This window comes from Hyperoodon ampullatus, assembly GCF_949752795.1.
Source record: "Hyperoodon ampullatus genome assembly, chromosome: 6".
Taxonomy (NCBI): Eukaryota; Metazoa; Chordata; class Mammalia; order Artiodactyla; family Ziphiidae; genus Hyperoodon; species Hyperoodon ampullatus.
In genome coordinates this window covers 20,618,960-20,632,812 of record NC_136919.1, presented here as the reverse complement: position 1 = coordinate 20,632,812, position 13,853 = coordinate 20,618,960, and the positions used below count along the sequence as shown (strand labels likewise).

The following is a 13,853-nucleotide window of genomic DNA, read 5'->3' as shown; positions in this document are numbered from 1 at the left end:
GGAATAGGCTTGACAACAGTAGTTTTGGAACCCATGGGGAACCCCAGATTCACATCTTAGTTGGAACTCCCAGCAAGTGGTTTCTCTTCATTGCCTAACATGCAGGTAGTGTCCAGAGAAGAACCAAGGCAGGGCAAGAGAGTCAGGATTGGGGGACAGTTTTCCACTCTGCATTGAGAAAGCCCCAACCGCCTGGGGGGCAGCAGCTCTGATTGTTCCCCAGCAGTAGGTCCTGGTTAGTTATCAAGTGGGTGGGATTGTTCTGAGCAGTCCTTGGCCCTGGGGCCTCTATTTCCCTGGACAGGGTGTCCCTCAGCCCCTACAGATCCATGGGACAGATGCAGCCCACGACTGGCTGTACCAGGGGCATCGGGTCAAAGGCCACACAGGTCAGGGACCATCCGCTAACTTGGAATTTGATCCTGGCTCCATTAGTTTAAGAGTCTGCTCTTTGGGGTTAGGAAGACCTAGATTGGAATCTTGGCCCTGCCATTTCTTAACTGAGTGATCTTGAGCAAGTCACATACTCATCTCTGAAACAAGGCTGATGAGTCTTACCTTGTAAGGTTGTTGTAATGATTAAATGAGATTCAGTAAGATACTGTGTCCAAGGCACTTAGCGCAGAACCTGCCACACGGTGAGTGCTCAATACATGGTAGCTCTTATTTCTGCCAGCTTCCTAACGGGGAGAGCTTTTCATATTCATTTACTCTCCATTAGAGACATCACCAATGATTTATTGATTCCTTAAAATAAAAGCTAAGAGGAATATCTCACTTTTTTTTTTGGTAATGTACATATACTGTTAAACAAATGAGGCAAGATGGAAGGCTCTGGAGGAGGCGGAAGACAGACTTTTTTTTTTTTTGCGGTACGCGGGCCTCTCACTGCTGTGGCCTCTCCCGCTGTGGAGCACAGGCTCCGGACGCGCAGGCCCAGCGGCCATGGCTCACGGGCCCAGCCGCTCCGCGGCATGCGGGATCCTCCCGGACCGGGGCACGAACCCGCATCCCCTGCATCGGCAGGCGGACTCCCAACCACTGCGCCACCAGGGAAGCCCCGGAAGACAGACTTTGAGTCCCTCCTCTCCTGAGACCTCCTGGGGCTGCTGACGTCTCCTCTCTGAGCCTTAGTTTTCTCATCTGAAAAACGGTAACAGCTGTGTTTTTCCTTCCTCCCTGTGTCATTGGGTCACTGGGAGAATTGAATAAAATGAGAGAACATCTGTCACAGCAAGTGAGCAAACGTAAATTGTAGTAGAAGAGGTTTTAGTTTTTACAAGGATAATATTAATTCAGGAACAAGGAGGTTGAGGCAAGATGAGGGTTTTAAAGAAGGCAAGGGGAGCCATGTTTCTAGTTGGATTTGGGGATGTTCATGTTTGAATGCAGAGGTCTGGGCCCAATGCTGTCGCATCTGGTGGGCTCTGTGCTTAGCTAACCACCCTGCAGTCAAGGAAGCCCTGCCTCTGAGTGAGTTTCGTGAGGATGCTTTCAGGGCAGCTTACAACCTTGACCTTGGAGCCTGATATTTGAAGGCACAGTGTCTGTCAGTGTTGAAACTGATGAGTCGGATCACAGAGTGGACCAAGAGAGACGGTTCACATGCAGGGACGCCAGGCAGACAGTGGGGGCCCCTGATTTAGACAGATTTAGACAGATGGGAATTCAGCCTCCCTGGAGGGAGCTGTCTCCATGCTCCCTCTCTTGGCCAGGCCAGCCTCCAAAACTCCAGGCAACACTTAGAGAGGAGCCTTGGGAGCAAGGCCCTCCCCAGAATGTGTGTCCGTCTAAAACAGCCAGCCCCACCCCCCAGCCAGGCCCAGGGTTAGGTCCTTGGTGCCTCAGATGCCTTCTTGAGATCATGGATGGGAAGGTGCTTTTTAAAATTGATACTTAGATCAAGGGAATTATTATTAAGGCAGAATCCTGCTTCAGAACAGAAAGAGAGGAGGAAGTTGGGGCTCAGGGAGATAAAGGTAGAGGCAGGCCTGGGAGGCTCGGGCCAGGACCAGATTTGTGGAGTGATGGCCTTTCCAAGCGGGAAGGGACCACAGTCCCTGCCCCAACTCTCCCCTCGCAGGGGGAGCACAATGAGACAGAGAGCAGAGGGCCCTCTAGTCAGCTCCTGCCCCACCTGGTTTCTCCCTGGAGCATCTTGGGGTCTTTGCTGGGTGTGTCCTACCCCTGCAGTGGGCTGGGGGCTCTGGGAAGTGGGGGGAATCGGTTACTAAGTGGGAGGAGTGCCTCACCACATCCACACAGTTCCCTGAAACCAAGAGTTGGGGCTTTCTTCCCTCTCTCCTCTGATGCTTTTAGGAAGAACAGCTTCTGAGCACTTTGGGGCTGGAGAGGAATGGCTGGCACCCTGGGAACACTTAGCATGGGAGGTGGCCCTTCCCTGAAGGGGAGCATCCCTGAGGGTTGGGTTTGATGGCAGGGTAGACTGTGTCCCCAAATGCTGTTAGATGATGCTGATAACCACCCCAGCTCAGAGCCTTTGCATTTGCTGTTCCTTCTGCCTGGAACAGTTTCTCCCGGCACTTTCCTGGCTGGCTCTTTCTTGTTCAGCCTTTGCCGGAGTGCTGCCCCTTCAGAAAGGCCTTCTCCGTCTGTCAGGCTCAGATAGGACCTCTCCCTTTTGGCCTTTCCACAATTTGTAATTACATTGTTTAATTGCTTATTGGTTTATTGTCTCTGCCCCCATCCCGAGGGCAAGAACTCAGTCTCTCTTATCTCCCTCTTCACCCCCAGGGCCTACTACAGTCCCTGACACAAAATAGGTGCTCAATAAATATTTCTTAAACAAATGAAATACTAATAACAACAATAGCTGCTGTTTATTGAGGCCTGGGTTATTGCTTGCCCTCCCAATAGCTCTGAGAGGTAGGTGATATCACTGTCATTCCCATTTTACAGACTTTCCTGAGGTGACAGCTAGGAAGTGGCAAAGCTGGGATTCACACCAGGCCTGTCCAACTGCAAAACAAGGAAGGACTGCGTAGAAACACTGTCTTTTTCTCTGTTCCAATCCATCCAACTCACGCTCTTAGCTCCCTGGATGAGTTCATCTAATCGCAGCCCTGTGGGGTTATAATCAAATTCCAGTGGAGACAGAAAGAGCTGGCCATCCCCTGCTCAGAGCGTCCTTGAGAGGATGATAATACTGGGCGTGCTGTCCCGCCCCTCCCCGCCCCCAGCATGTTCTGACTCCTTCGGGGCGGGGCCGACTCCCTGGGTCCCAGCCGCTCCCTAGTGCCTGTAAGCTGGCCTGGATTTGACCTCATCCCGGAAGTCCCTCCAGGGAGCCAGAGTTTACTGAGGCCTTCACTTGCCAAGCACTGTGCTAGGCCCGGCTGAAAAAGGCCTTCCTAGAGGGAGTTTCTAGTCTAGTTGGGGAGACAAGACTGCAGCATTTAACAAGGTTAAATAGCAAAGTGAGATTTAAATGACAGCAGTGGTAGAGACTTGCACTCAGTTGAGCTAACAGTCACTGGTCAGACCCAGCTCACGTGTCAGGCAGCAGTGGGGCTGTACAAGGCCACACAACTGCTCTCCAAGGACTTTCCAAAGGGACCGAGTCGCTGTTTGGGCACCCATCTAACCTTGGCCTTGTGATCAGATGAGTGTGCTGAGGTGGAGGAGAGGGGTTCTCTGAGCCCGGGGAGGGGTCCTGGCTCCATAGAGCATAAGAGGGGTGGAGGCCTTGGCCCTCTGGGTTCCCCACGTGCTCCCCCAGCTGCTGCCTTGTGCTGCCTGTCCCCGGGGGTGACCTCACCATCGCAGTCGGTGGCTCTCCACAGAACTCCACTGTGTTGGGAACCACTGCCTCCCTCCCTTCCCCCAACCCGTGGGCACACGGCTCGCCAGCTGGCCCCTGAGCCAGCTTCCCTGCTCGTCTGGCTGCCTCGATGTCACCGGGGATTAGTGTGCATTTGTGGCTTTTAGCCGTCACTCCCCTCCCTGCTGCAGCCTCACCCTCTGGAGCCCAGGGATGGGCTTGGGCTTGGTCCTGGGAGCCCCTGAACCAGGGAGCAGCGCTGACTGCCCCTCTCTCTGTTTCCCCTGACATCAGAAGGCAGAGTGCTTATTCACTTTGGAAGCTCACTCGCACGAGCAGAAGAAGAGAGTGTGCTGGTGCCTGTCGGAGAACATTGCGAAGCAGCAACAGCTGGCGGCTCCGTCCCCTGAGAGCAAGGTAAGGGCCTCGCTGGTGGCCACAGCCCTGGCTGCCTGGCTCCCCCTCGGCCCGCCTGCACCCTTGAGCCTCCGAATTGAGCTTGGGACCAGCCCTGGCTTAGGACTTGGATCTGGGCAGCAAGCTCTTGGCAAGGAGCCCTGTGCTCGAACGACTCTCCCCCTTGGCGTGTCACTGGATCTACTGAGCGAGTTTGACGGTGCTCAGGTAGAGCGACAGAGCCAAATGGAGCACGACCCATCAGTTCTCAGTTCTGTTCTCTAGTTTGCCGACGGCAAGGTCTAGCTCGGGCCGGCCTCCCGGCTGCTGCCTGGCATGCGGTCCCCCTCTGCTATTGAGTGTAGGTCGTGCCCAGGGACAGCGAGCACACTGGTGTTTAACACTAGCCCGAAGCAGACATAGTTGGGAGGGAACGTTTGCGGCAGAAGCTGTGCTGGTTCGATGCAGGCCACGGCCGGGTGGAGCCAAGTGGAGTTTTCTGGGGACTGGGAGCCGGCCAGCTGGAACATCAGGGAAGATTAGAGACTCCCAGCTGAAGCTGATCTGGGGCAGGCACCCCCTCGGCTGGTCCCGTGCCTGTGGAGGGCGTTGGGATCTGAGCTGGATTACAGCCTTCCCCTTGGTCCCAGGGATGCCAGGCCGAGGCACGGTTGTATTCCCCCATTTGTGAGCCTCTCAGGTCCCTTCTCTTGCTGAATGTGTTGGCCGTGTTGGGATTTGGTCTGATTTGCTGCAAAGGGAGCCGTGGTGGTTGGTTGGCCAGAACCAGGGAGAAGAGGGTAAAGGAAAGCGAGCGCCAGCTGGTCAACTCGCAGGCCTCGTGCTTCTTCCTGCTGCGTTGAGGGCCGCCCTGCGCGCCATGCATATGTAGCCCAACGGGGCAGTGGGGCAGGCTGCTGAGGACGGGAGGTGGGGAGGAGGCTGCTGCGCAGCCCCTGCTGGTGGGGTGGCGGCGGACGGCAGCTCCTCAAATAGTGCGTGTCTGAGAATTATGTGATCTCAGACTCAACAGTTATCTTGTTTTACACTTGCCAGGGGCAAGAGTAACTGTGATGAGGGAGGACAGCGGGCACAGCGTGGACTTCCGAGTCACATTCTGCTGCTGGCTGGCGGGTGACCTTGGGCAAGTCACTGTACTACTCTGTGCCTTGGTGTCCCCATCTGGGGATAGTAGTTTCTCCTCCAAAGGGTTGTTGTGCAAATTAAATGAGACAGTGCATACACAGTTCATAGCACAGTGCCGTATTCAGTAGGTGCTCTTGCTACGCTGGCTGGTTCCCAGTCTCAGCTTCTACTCCTCAACAGAGACTTGCCAAGGCTGTAGGCTGCCTGGCCCCCTTCATCCTGGGTCGGTCACAATCAGAGACTAGGCCACTTCCTCCTCATTGGGGTGGCCGCTGGGATGTGGCACGCTTGCACTTGTGTTCCTCAGTTTTCTTGTGTTTTAGGCTTAGCTCCTCCTGATCTGGGGAAAAAGTTCTTTCTGCCTCAGCTTCAGAGTTTGCCGGCTCTGGAGAGTGTTGGCAACGGCCTTCTCAACGCCCTGGGGAGTCTCTCCACCTTCGGTTGGGGGGTGAGGGGACAGTTTGAGTGACTGAAGGTAGGCTGGGTTTCTGGCGCTGGTCGCCGCAGGGCTGAGGGCTTGGCTGACTGACCCTGGAAGGGCCCGAGGGTTTGGGGCCTGGCTTCCGGGCCACGCCAAGATATATGGGCAGCCTGGGCAGGCAACAGCTGGATGCGTCTTCAAATCAAAACTCTTTAAACATGTGTTTAATGGAGAAGCTCTGTGTTGGGCGTGAGGAGGGAAAAGACGGAGGGCCCGACCGCTGGGACGGCCTCAGGATTGCCCCCTCACCTGGGAGCGGGCCCTGCCCAGCTGGCACACCCCACTTGGCCCGCGCTCCTTGAAAGGCACTTAGTAACCACTTTTGTTAGGCAGGCCCCTTGGGGATCTCACTGCCCAACCTTCCCTGCCCCCTCACACCCACTGGAAGAGTCATAGCAGCTCATTCCTGCAGCATGCTTCCTGAGAGAAGTTCCCGTAAATAGGATTTTCTCCAGCCCCGTATGGTTCCAGGAGTGCTTCAGCAAAAAAAAACCTTAACCACTGGGCCCAGGTGGCTGTCCACCCGGCACAGGCCATCCACCTGCGCTCAGCTCCATCAGGTCCTGGCTGCATCTGAGGTGACCATGAACCTCCTTGCCAAGGGCTGGGCCACAGCCCTTTTACTAGGCTTGCTGTCCTCCAGGGGGGAGAGAAGAGGGAAGGCCAAGCAGAGCTTGGACACTGGCTTCTTGCTTTGGTCAAGCAGAACACTTCTGCCTGAAATCTGTTTTGAGCCCTCACTGAGGAGCGTGCCTTTTTTTTTTTTAAACGCCTTTTCTTTGTTCTGAGACTGTTCCGCCTTCTGCTGCAGAATGGAAACCGATGCCTAAGCCACTCCTTGTCTGCCCAACTCCAGTGCCTCTTTGGGGAAAGAGGGCTTTGCAAGGCAGCTCCCCAAACTCCTGTGCTGCCACTTCTCAACCCTGTTCCTTTCAGCGGTGTTTGCTGACACTTGAAATGTGGGATTCTTCAAACATCTCAAAAAATGCAAAAGTTCTTCCCCAATTTGCAAAACATGATAAATGTGATATGCCCTGAACATGAAATGCTTCTGGGGAAAGACAGAGGGAATTGGAGGAAGCTGGATTCAAAAGACAGTAGAGAGGCAGGTGTGCCACTCCCTGCTGTGTGACCTTTGGCAACCACTTCCCGCCATGGCGGTCCCATCTATGCATTGGTCAGGTGGCTCTTCGCAGCTCTTCAAGCTTTGTGATTCTCATGAAAGTTGAGGACCTGGAGTCGTCCACTTCTCCAAGATTTCTGTATAACTTGATTGCCTGTGAAGTGCACCGCCCTTAGGGGCCAGGTCTACTCCCCTCCTGGCGGGGGAGAGGGGCAGACATAGACTTTCTGTGCTGTGTCTGAGGTGCCTGTGACCTTGGGTTGCAGTGTTGGGGTCCCGGCTGGGGCAAGGACACAACGCGGCAGGCAGCAGCCGACTGCATCCCGTCTCTGGGGCTCCACTGCCTTTCTCCGGCTCACTCCTGGCTGACCGCGGCAGGTGGAAGGCTGCTCCAGCTGGGCCTGCGTGCTCCCTCTTTCTGTAGAAATAAGTGGCCGGCTTCCTCTCCTCTCCCAGCTTCCTTTTTCTCACCACCCCATTCTTCCTCATCAGCATTCTGCCCCCTTTCTTGCTTCATCGTCTATCCCTGGAGGGAAACTACCTGTCTTCTTTCACCTGGGACAACTTCTACTAAACTCCCTGCTGTGGGGAACGCTGCCATGCTGCTAATCTAGAATAACTCACAGGTGGTCCTACCTGTGGCTGTTAAGGCTAAGCTAATAGGGAGAGACAAATGCATATTGTGTTGGTTATTCAATCAAATATAGAAATAAATGCCTGCTCTGGGCCAGACACTAGTTTAGGTCCTTTATGGGGGCGGGCGGAGGGCTCTTGGCTGTACATTCATTGTCAGTGAACCTCCACGAGCTCCCACCACATGCACAGCGCTGGCCTGGACAATGGACCTTTCTCGGGGTGCACTCTGAGCTCAGTGCTGGGAATGCACGGGTGAACCTGTCATATTCTTTCCTTGGGAAATTGCGGTCCAGCAGTGGAGACCGATATGCCAACAGACGGTTCAAAAATAACATAGCGAGTGATATGGGAGGCATGAGCTCGTACCGCTCTGTGACCTCAGGCAAGGCACCGAGGCTCTCTGAGACTCAAGATTTTCATCAGTAAAGTAGATGGATGAACAGGGTTCTCGTGGGGATTAAACTCATGTAATGTGCTTAGCAAAGTGGCACACAAGAAGAACTCTGTGAACTATTATTATTAAAGTTATGTCTATATAGGAAGATTCATCTAGTGACCTTGTTTATTGAAGCTGAATGCTGCCGCTTTGAGCACATGTAACGACTGCTCCATGTCACTTCCTGGTAGCCACCTGCTGTATTCCTGGGACCAGGCAGGGAAACTGAGGCCTCCTGGGTGTGCTCTGGCTGTAAGACTTCTCCCAGGTGTGACACCAAGGTGTGTGCCACCTCGTCATCTCCACTAGGGCGGCTAGAGATGGGGCCCTGGAGATGCCAGGGTCTATCTGAGCACCTTAGAAAGCAGCAGGGGCAGGTCCTGGAGTCAGGCAGCCCTGGCCCGAGTCGACAGCGAGCTAATTCCAGTTCTGTCTGGTTCCACAGAAACTGCACCCTTATGGCTCTCTCCAGCAGGAGATGGGGCCGGCCAACTCAACCAATGCTACCCAGGATAGAAGCTTTACCTCATCAGGACAGACTCTGATTGGCTGAGCAAACCCAAGGGCAGGACTCTGCTTCTGGCAACTTAACCCTTTCTTGGGCATCCCCTACCACACAGTAACCTCACCTCAACTGGACCCAAAACGGAGGACCAAGATGGTGGGACTAGGGTCATCTGAAGGGAGTGGCCCCACGGGTGTGTGGACTGGCGTCACAAGGACCACAGTGGTGTGCGAGACCCTGTGGGCAGATGCAGACTGGATCAGAAAGTCCCAAATGGAGAAGACCCAGAAGCTTATTCCCTACAAGGACGAAGGAGGTGAAATAGCATCTGGGCTACTGGTGGTTCCAGCACCTGCCTCAGGGGCAGCAGGAGAAGTTGGGAGAGGTCAGCCCTGACGGAGAACAATGCCAAGATCCTCTGCTGCCAGAAGATATCTCCACCCATTCACTCATTTTTCATCTGAACTCATGCGTTCATTCCTTCATTCATCAGATATTTTTAGGGCGTCTACTTTATGCCAGGTTCTGGGCTAGGAGCTGGAGATACTATGGAGAATGAGAGGGACATGGTCTCTGCTCTTATCAAGGTTTCAGTCTTAGTAGGGGAGAGAGCATTACATAAACACCAACACACACACACACACACACACACACACACACACATGGGATTACACACTGTGATCATCTATGAAGGAAAAGAAAGGATTCCTTTAAGAGAGAATATTATTAGAGATTGCTGTGTGTGGGTGTGGGGTGGGAGAGGGAAAGAGCATAACTTTTAAGCCAGGAAAGGAGTTAGCCAGTCAAGGCCTTTGGAAAGAATTTTCCAGACAGATGGAACAGCCTGCGAAGAGTACCTGAGATAGCAAGGAGCATGGCGTGCTGGAGGAACGGAGGCCAGGCCGTTGGAGCTGGAGCTTAGTGAGGGGGAAGACCAAGTAGGTGGGGGCCAGATCGTACAGGGCTTTGGTGGTTAATGTTGTATTGATTGCATTTGAGACACAGTGGGAAGCCAGTGAAGGCTTTTGAGAAAGGGAGTCACAGAATCTCAGGGACATTTCTAGACGATGAGAGAACCCAAGGAGGGGCCCAAGTGGGTGTGAGGAGATCAGTTTTTTTGGGGGGGAGGGTCCCTTCAGTCCTCCAGGTGATGGGTGATGGTGGCCCGTCCTGGATGATGTCTGGGGAGGCGGGTATGTGAATGCCCAGACCCTCGGGTAGGGGAGGCTCTGCGATGAGAAGAGAGAGTTTCCTGTCCCTCCACCACTCTCACCCTCATCCTCCACCGTGTCTCACTCTTTCAGTGGATGCAAGTAAGGATGGGGCCTTCGTCACAGAGCCCCCTCCTGGTGAGGCCTAGGTAGGGACCAGTGCTGAGTTCTGAGAATGTCCCTGGGAGTTGGGAGTTACGGGTGCTTCAGCTGGCCAAGGTGGTCAAGTTCACAGCCCCCCAGCCTCAGCAGGGGTGGCCTATGCTGTCCTCCATCCTGTGAACACAGCCTTCTGGAAACTGACTGGGTTTGCTTTCTGCAGAGTTCCCGAGGGTCAGGGACTGGGGCTAAGTGAGGCTCGCACACTTAGAGGAGGCCGTCCTGCCATGAGGCTGACGAAAGGCCTACATGGGGACAGCGATTAGCGCTCAGCCCGCTCACTGCCTGCTGCACCTTCTGGTGCAGCCCAGCGCTGGGCAGCTTTCACACCCTTCTCTAACTGCGCAGACATAGCTCACACACAAAGGGTATGTGTAGGATCAGGGTCATTTGCATAGAAAGGGGGTCAGAGAGGCTGGACTTCAGTTTAGAGAAGTCCCCTTGGAGCTTGGACACTCCGTGTTGTGTCTTTTAAGAGCTTCTCCGTGTCTTTAGAGAGGAGTCTTGTGCCCTGGTGAGTTTGCTCAGCTGCTTTGGCTACTTGACCCCTAAGAAGGGTGGCCCAGAAGAGGATTTGCCCCTTACCTCCCACGGATCACCCCTCCTCCCAGCCTAGGACAGATCAGACGCGTGGCATCAGTAATCTAACAGGGGATCAGCCCAATGCCCTGCCCAGCAGGGGAATAGCCTGGGCCTGAAGTGGGACAAGGGATCCGCAGTGTCTATCAGCCGAGACTCCGCCTGCAGGGTTAATTCTGAGTGGCTGAGCAGCTGAGTCTGCACAGACAGCAAGCTGTACCATGATTTCATTTGACTCCCTTACAAAATGACATTAAGGGGAGTGTGAGGCACAGGAGAATTGCCTGACTGGGAAGACAGCGAGCTTTTCTCTCCCGGACCTGGGGACCTACCTCTGTCCACCAGACAGGTGCAGAGGACGGGGGAGCTCTGGCAGCAGGGAAACAGAGACTCGGAACACGGCACTTAGCCCTGGGGACAGCACTTTCCTCTGGCTTGTCCCAACAAGCTGCTGAGTGGAGCGGAAGCTTCCGTCAGGGTCCTAGGCCTGGCTGGCTGCTGGGAAAGCAGACGTCAGCTCCTGGAGAGCCCTGGACCCATCTTCCCCGTGACTGTCGTGAGCCACAGCGCTATTGCTGCTTTGCCTCTCAAATCGATGAGACAATTAATTGGGCTCCACGGGCTCGAGAAGATGAAATATGACCGGGTGGCCACTGCTCCTCAGAGGCCCAGTCCATCCCAGACGTCCAGGATGATGAACGCATCGAAATCGCATTTGAGAGTCATAATCACGGGAAACATGGCCGAGCCCCTCCCTCCACATAAATCACGCTAAGAAGCTCACACAATGGTCTCTTTCCTGATGGGCCAATTGTCTTGGTGTGTGTCTCGGGGCGAGCTGGGAGCATGGGAGCACAACCATTTATTGTGGAAAAGGCCATCTGTGCGATTTGAATACAAAGTGATTCTTTAAGTTCCCCACACATCCTTTGATCCCATTTTTTTGTTTTCTTATTGTCTCAGGCTCTGGGTCTGTTGAAACTCCCAGTCTCTCCTGGAAGCAGTCATGCTCTGGTCTCTGCCGCTTGGGTCCTTTGGCCCTTTGGGAGTTGGAACCTGTTGGAAATAATGATGACATTTATTTATGTATGCCTTGTTTTTTTTTTTTTTTTAATTCTGTAGCTTAAATTCTTTTTTCATAAATTCTGCCACCAAAGCCTGAATTTCTCATACACGGCACCAAGAGCATTCTGCAGATTGAAGGTGCAGGCAATTTCACAATGTGGGAGGGCTCCCTACAGCGAGAGCATGGGCTTCAGAGATGGCAACTGGGATCCCCAGGCATTATCTCCCTCAGACCTCCCAGCAGCCTTGTTTTATGAATGGAAGGGACTAAGACTCAGAGAAGTTAAGTGATTTATCCAAGGTCACATAACTGGTAAGAGACCGAGCTAGTCCTCAAGCCAAGGCCTTGCATCCTCATCCATTGCTCTTTCTAAATGAAAGGTTTGCCTCTTAGGAGTGGAAGTAAGAGAAATCAATCATCTCCTCCAGGAAGAGCCAGGAGGAAGATATCCTGCATGCAGAAATTGTGGCCCTTTAAGCTCTAGAGGGGATGCTTTAGGACTAATAAAAATGAGATGCCTTATTCTCTACACAGTGGAGAATAAACTTTGAGTTCATATGGCCCAGGGGTGGCCCAAGCTGAAAAAGATGAATAGCTTCACACAAGATTTAAGAGGTCTGATGTGAAAGACAAGGTGGAAGTCCTGAAGACAGGCTCTCAGCAGCACTGGGATGGTGGGGTTACCCCATCCCCCTTTTGAGTCTGGCATTCAAGAGGGCCAGCATCACAGTCTTGGGGTACCTGGCCGCAATGAACAGCGGCCGAAGGCAGAAAGGGATGGCTCAGGTTCAGGCCCTGATGCACTGAGCATGAGTACAGGAAGGAGGCCTTTGACCTCTGCCCTCTTGAGGGTGAGGAGAGAGCCTACTCCAGGTTTTGGGCCCAGATTTTGCCAGTTGACTGACTTGGAATCTCAACCCTAAGTAACTGGGTGTCAAATGGACTAGATTTCAGATATTCTCCACCCGCCGCCACCCTCGCCCCAACCCACCCACCCCCGCCAAAAACCTGTTTTCCAGTCTCTCCAGCTCTCCGCCCTCCCCTCTTTGCTGCCCGTCTGGCTGCGGAGAGACTGCCTCCTTCCCACCTTCCTCTTGGGCTCAGTCATCTCGCTATCTTTTTTTGTTCTTAAGGAAGATAGCACAACCTTACCCTCTATCTTGTCTTGACCTCATCTTTCTTCAAGGCTTTCTCTGAATAGGGCCACTGTTCTCCAAACTGTTCCCAGATCCTTGGTTTAAGAGCAGAATACTAACAGTAGGTAATTTATAAGTGAGCGCTTAGACCGTGAACCTGGAGCAATGCCAGGCTCTTCACCGACATCGTCTCTTTAATCCTCACTACAGCCTGGTGAGGTTCTTTGTGGTCCTTACACATTTACTCTCATTATAGCCAACTGATATAGGTAAGGACACTGAGTCTTTGAGAAGAAACTTGCCCAAGGTCACACAGCCAGTGGGTGGCTTGGATTGGAACCTGGGTGCCCAGCTCCAGAGCAGACCATCCAAGCTGGGAGGGGTGGGGAAGCTGAGCAGTCACACTTCCCGCTTCAAGACCATCGTGGGAGGCCATAGTCCCAGCCTGCTTCTTAAGGCTCGCCCTCTGCCCTCCTGCTTTGTGCCCACAGCTCGGCTGTATTGGATTATTTTCCTTCTCTGAATTCCCCATGCATGTTCGTGTTTAGGCTGTTTCTTCTGCCTGATGTTGCCTGCCCTCCTCTGCTGTTCCTGACACATACAGTCCTCAGCCTTCAAGCCTCCCCTGAGACACCTTTCTCAGACGTGCATCAGAAGTCACTGCTTCCCCCTCTGTATTCCACAGTATTTTGTTCATCTTTAGCACAGTGAGTTAGGCAGATATGTCTCACCTGCAAGACCGTGAGCTCCTTGAGAGCCAGTGGAGGTCAAGGTTTATTTATTTCTGATTCTGTTACTGCCTGGTCCTCGGTAGGTGCTCAGTAGATGTTGTAGAATTGGATTGGGCCGTACAGTTAAAGCCTCTCACGTTCTGGAATCTAGACAAGGAAACTGAGGCTCAAAAAGGGGAAGTGACCTGGCCAGGTTCATGGGACAAGGTAGTGGCAGAGCCAGGACTAGAACGCAGGTCTCCTGACTTTCTTGGCTCAGAGCTTTTTCCATTGCACCTCGGCTTTGTAAGACCAGAGCCTGGATCCCCACTTGGTCTTAAGCAATCTAATCTGGCCAGACTCACTTCAGGGTTATAGATGCCACCATATCCACACTGACTTCTGGGCATCCTCAGAGGGAAGGAGACCCTTCTGAGACCCAGAACTGCTCCTATGGTTCTCTTCCCTGGGTTTGTGGAGCTCCCTTC

At 53.5% G+C, this 13,853-nt stretch overlaps 1 protein-coding gene across 1 annotated transcript in view; it reads left to right on the top strand.

The window, feature by feature from the left end:
* Positions 1-13,853, top strand: part of RGS3 (regulator of G protein signaling 3) — a gene marked incomplete at its 5' end in the record, with an annotated part of 126,049 nt that overhangs the window by 62,165 nt on the left and 50,031 nt on the right. Inside the window, 1 exon segment of the mRNA XM_079706521.1 lies at positions 4,076-4,198. Within this exon segment, the coding sequence (XP_079562647.1) occupies positions 4,076-4,198 (123 nt within the window).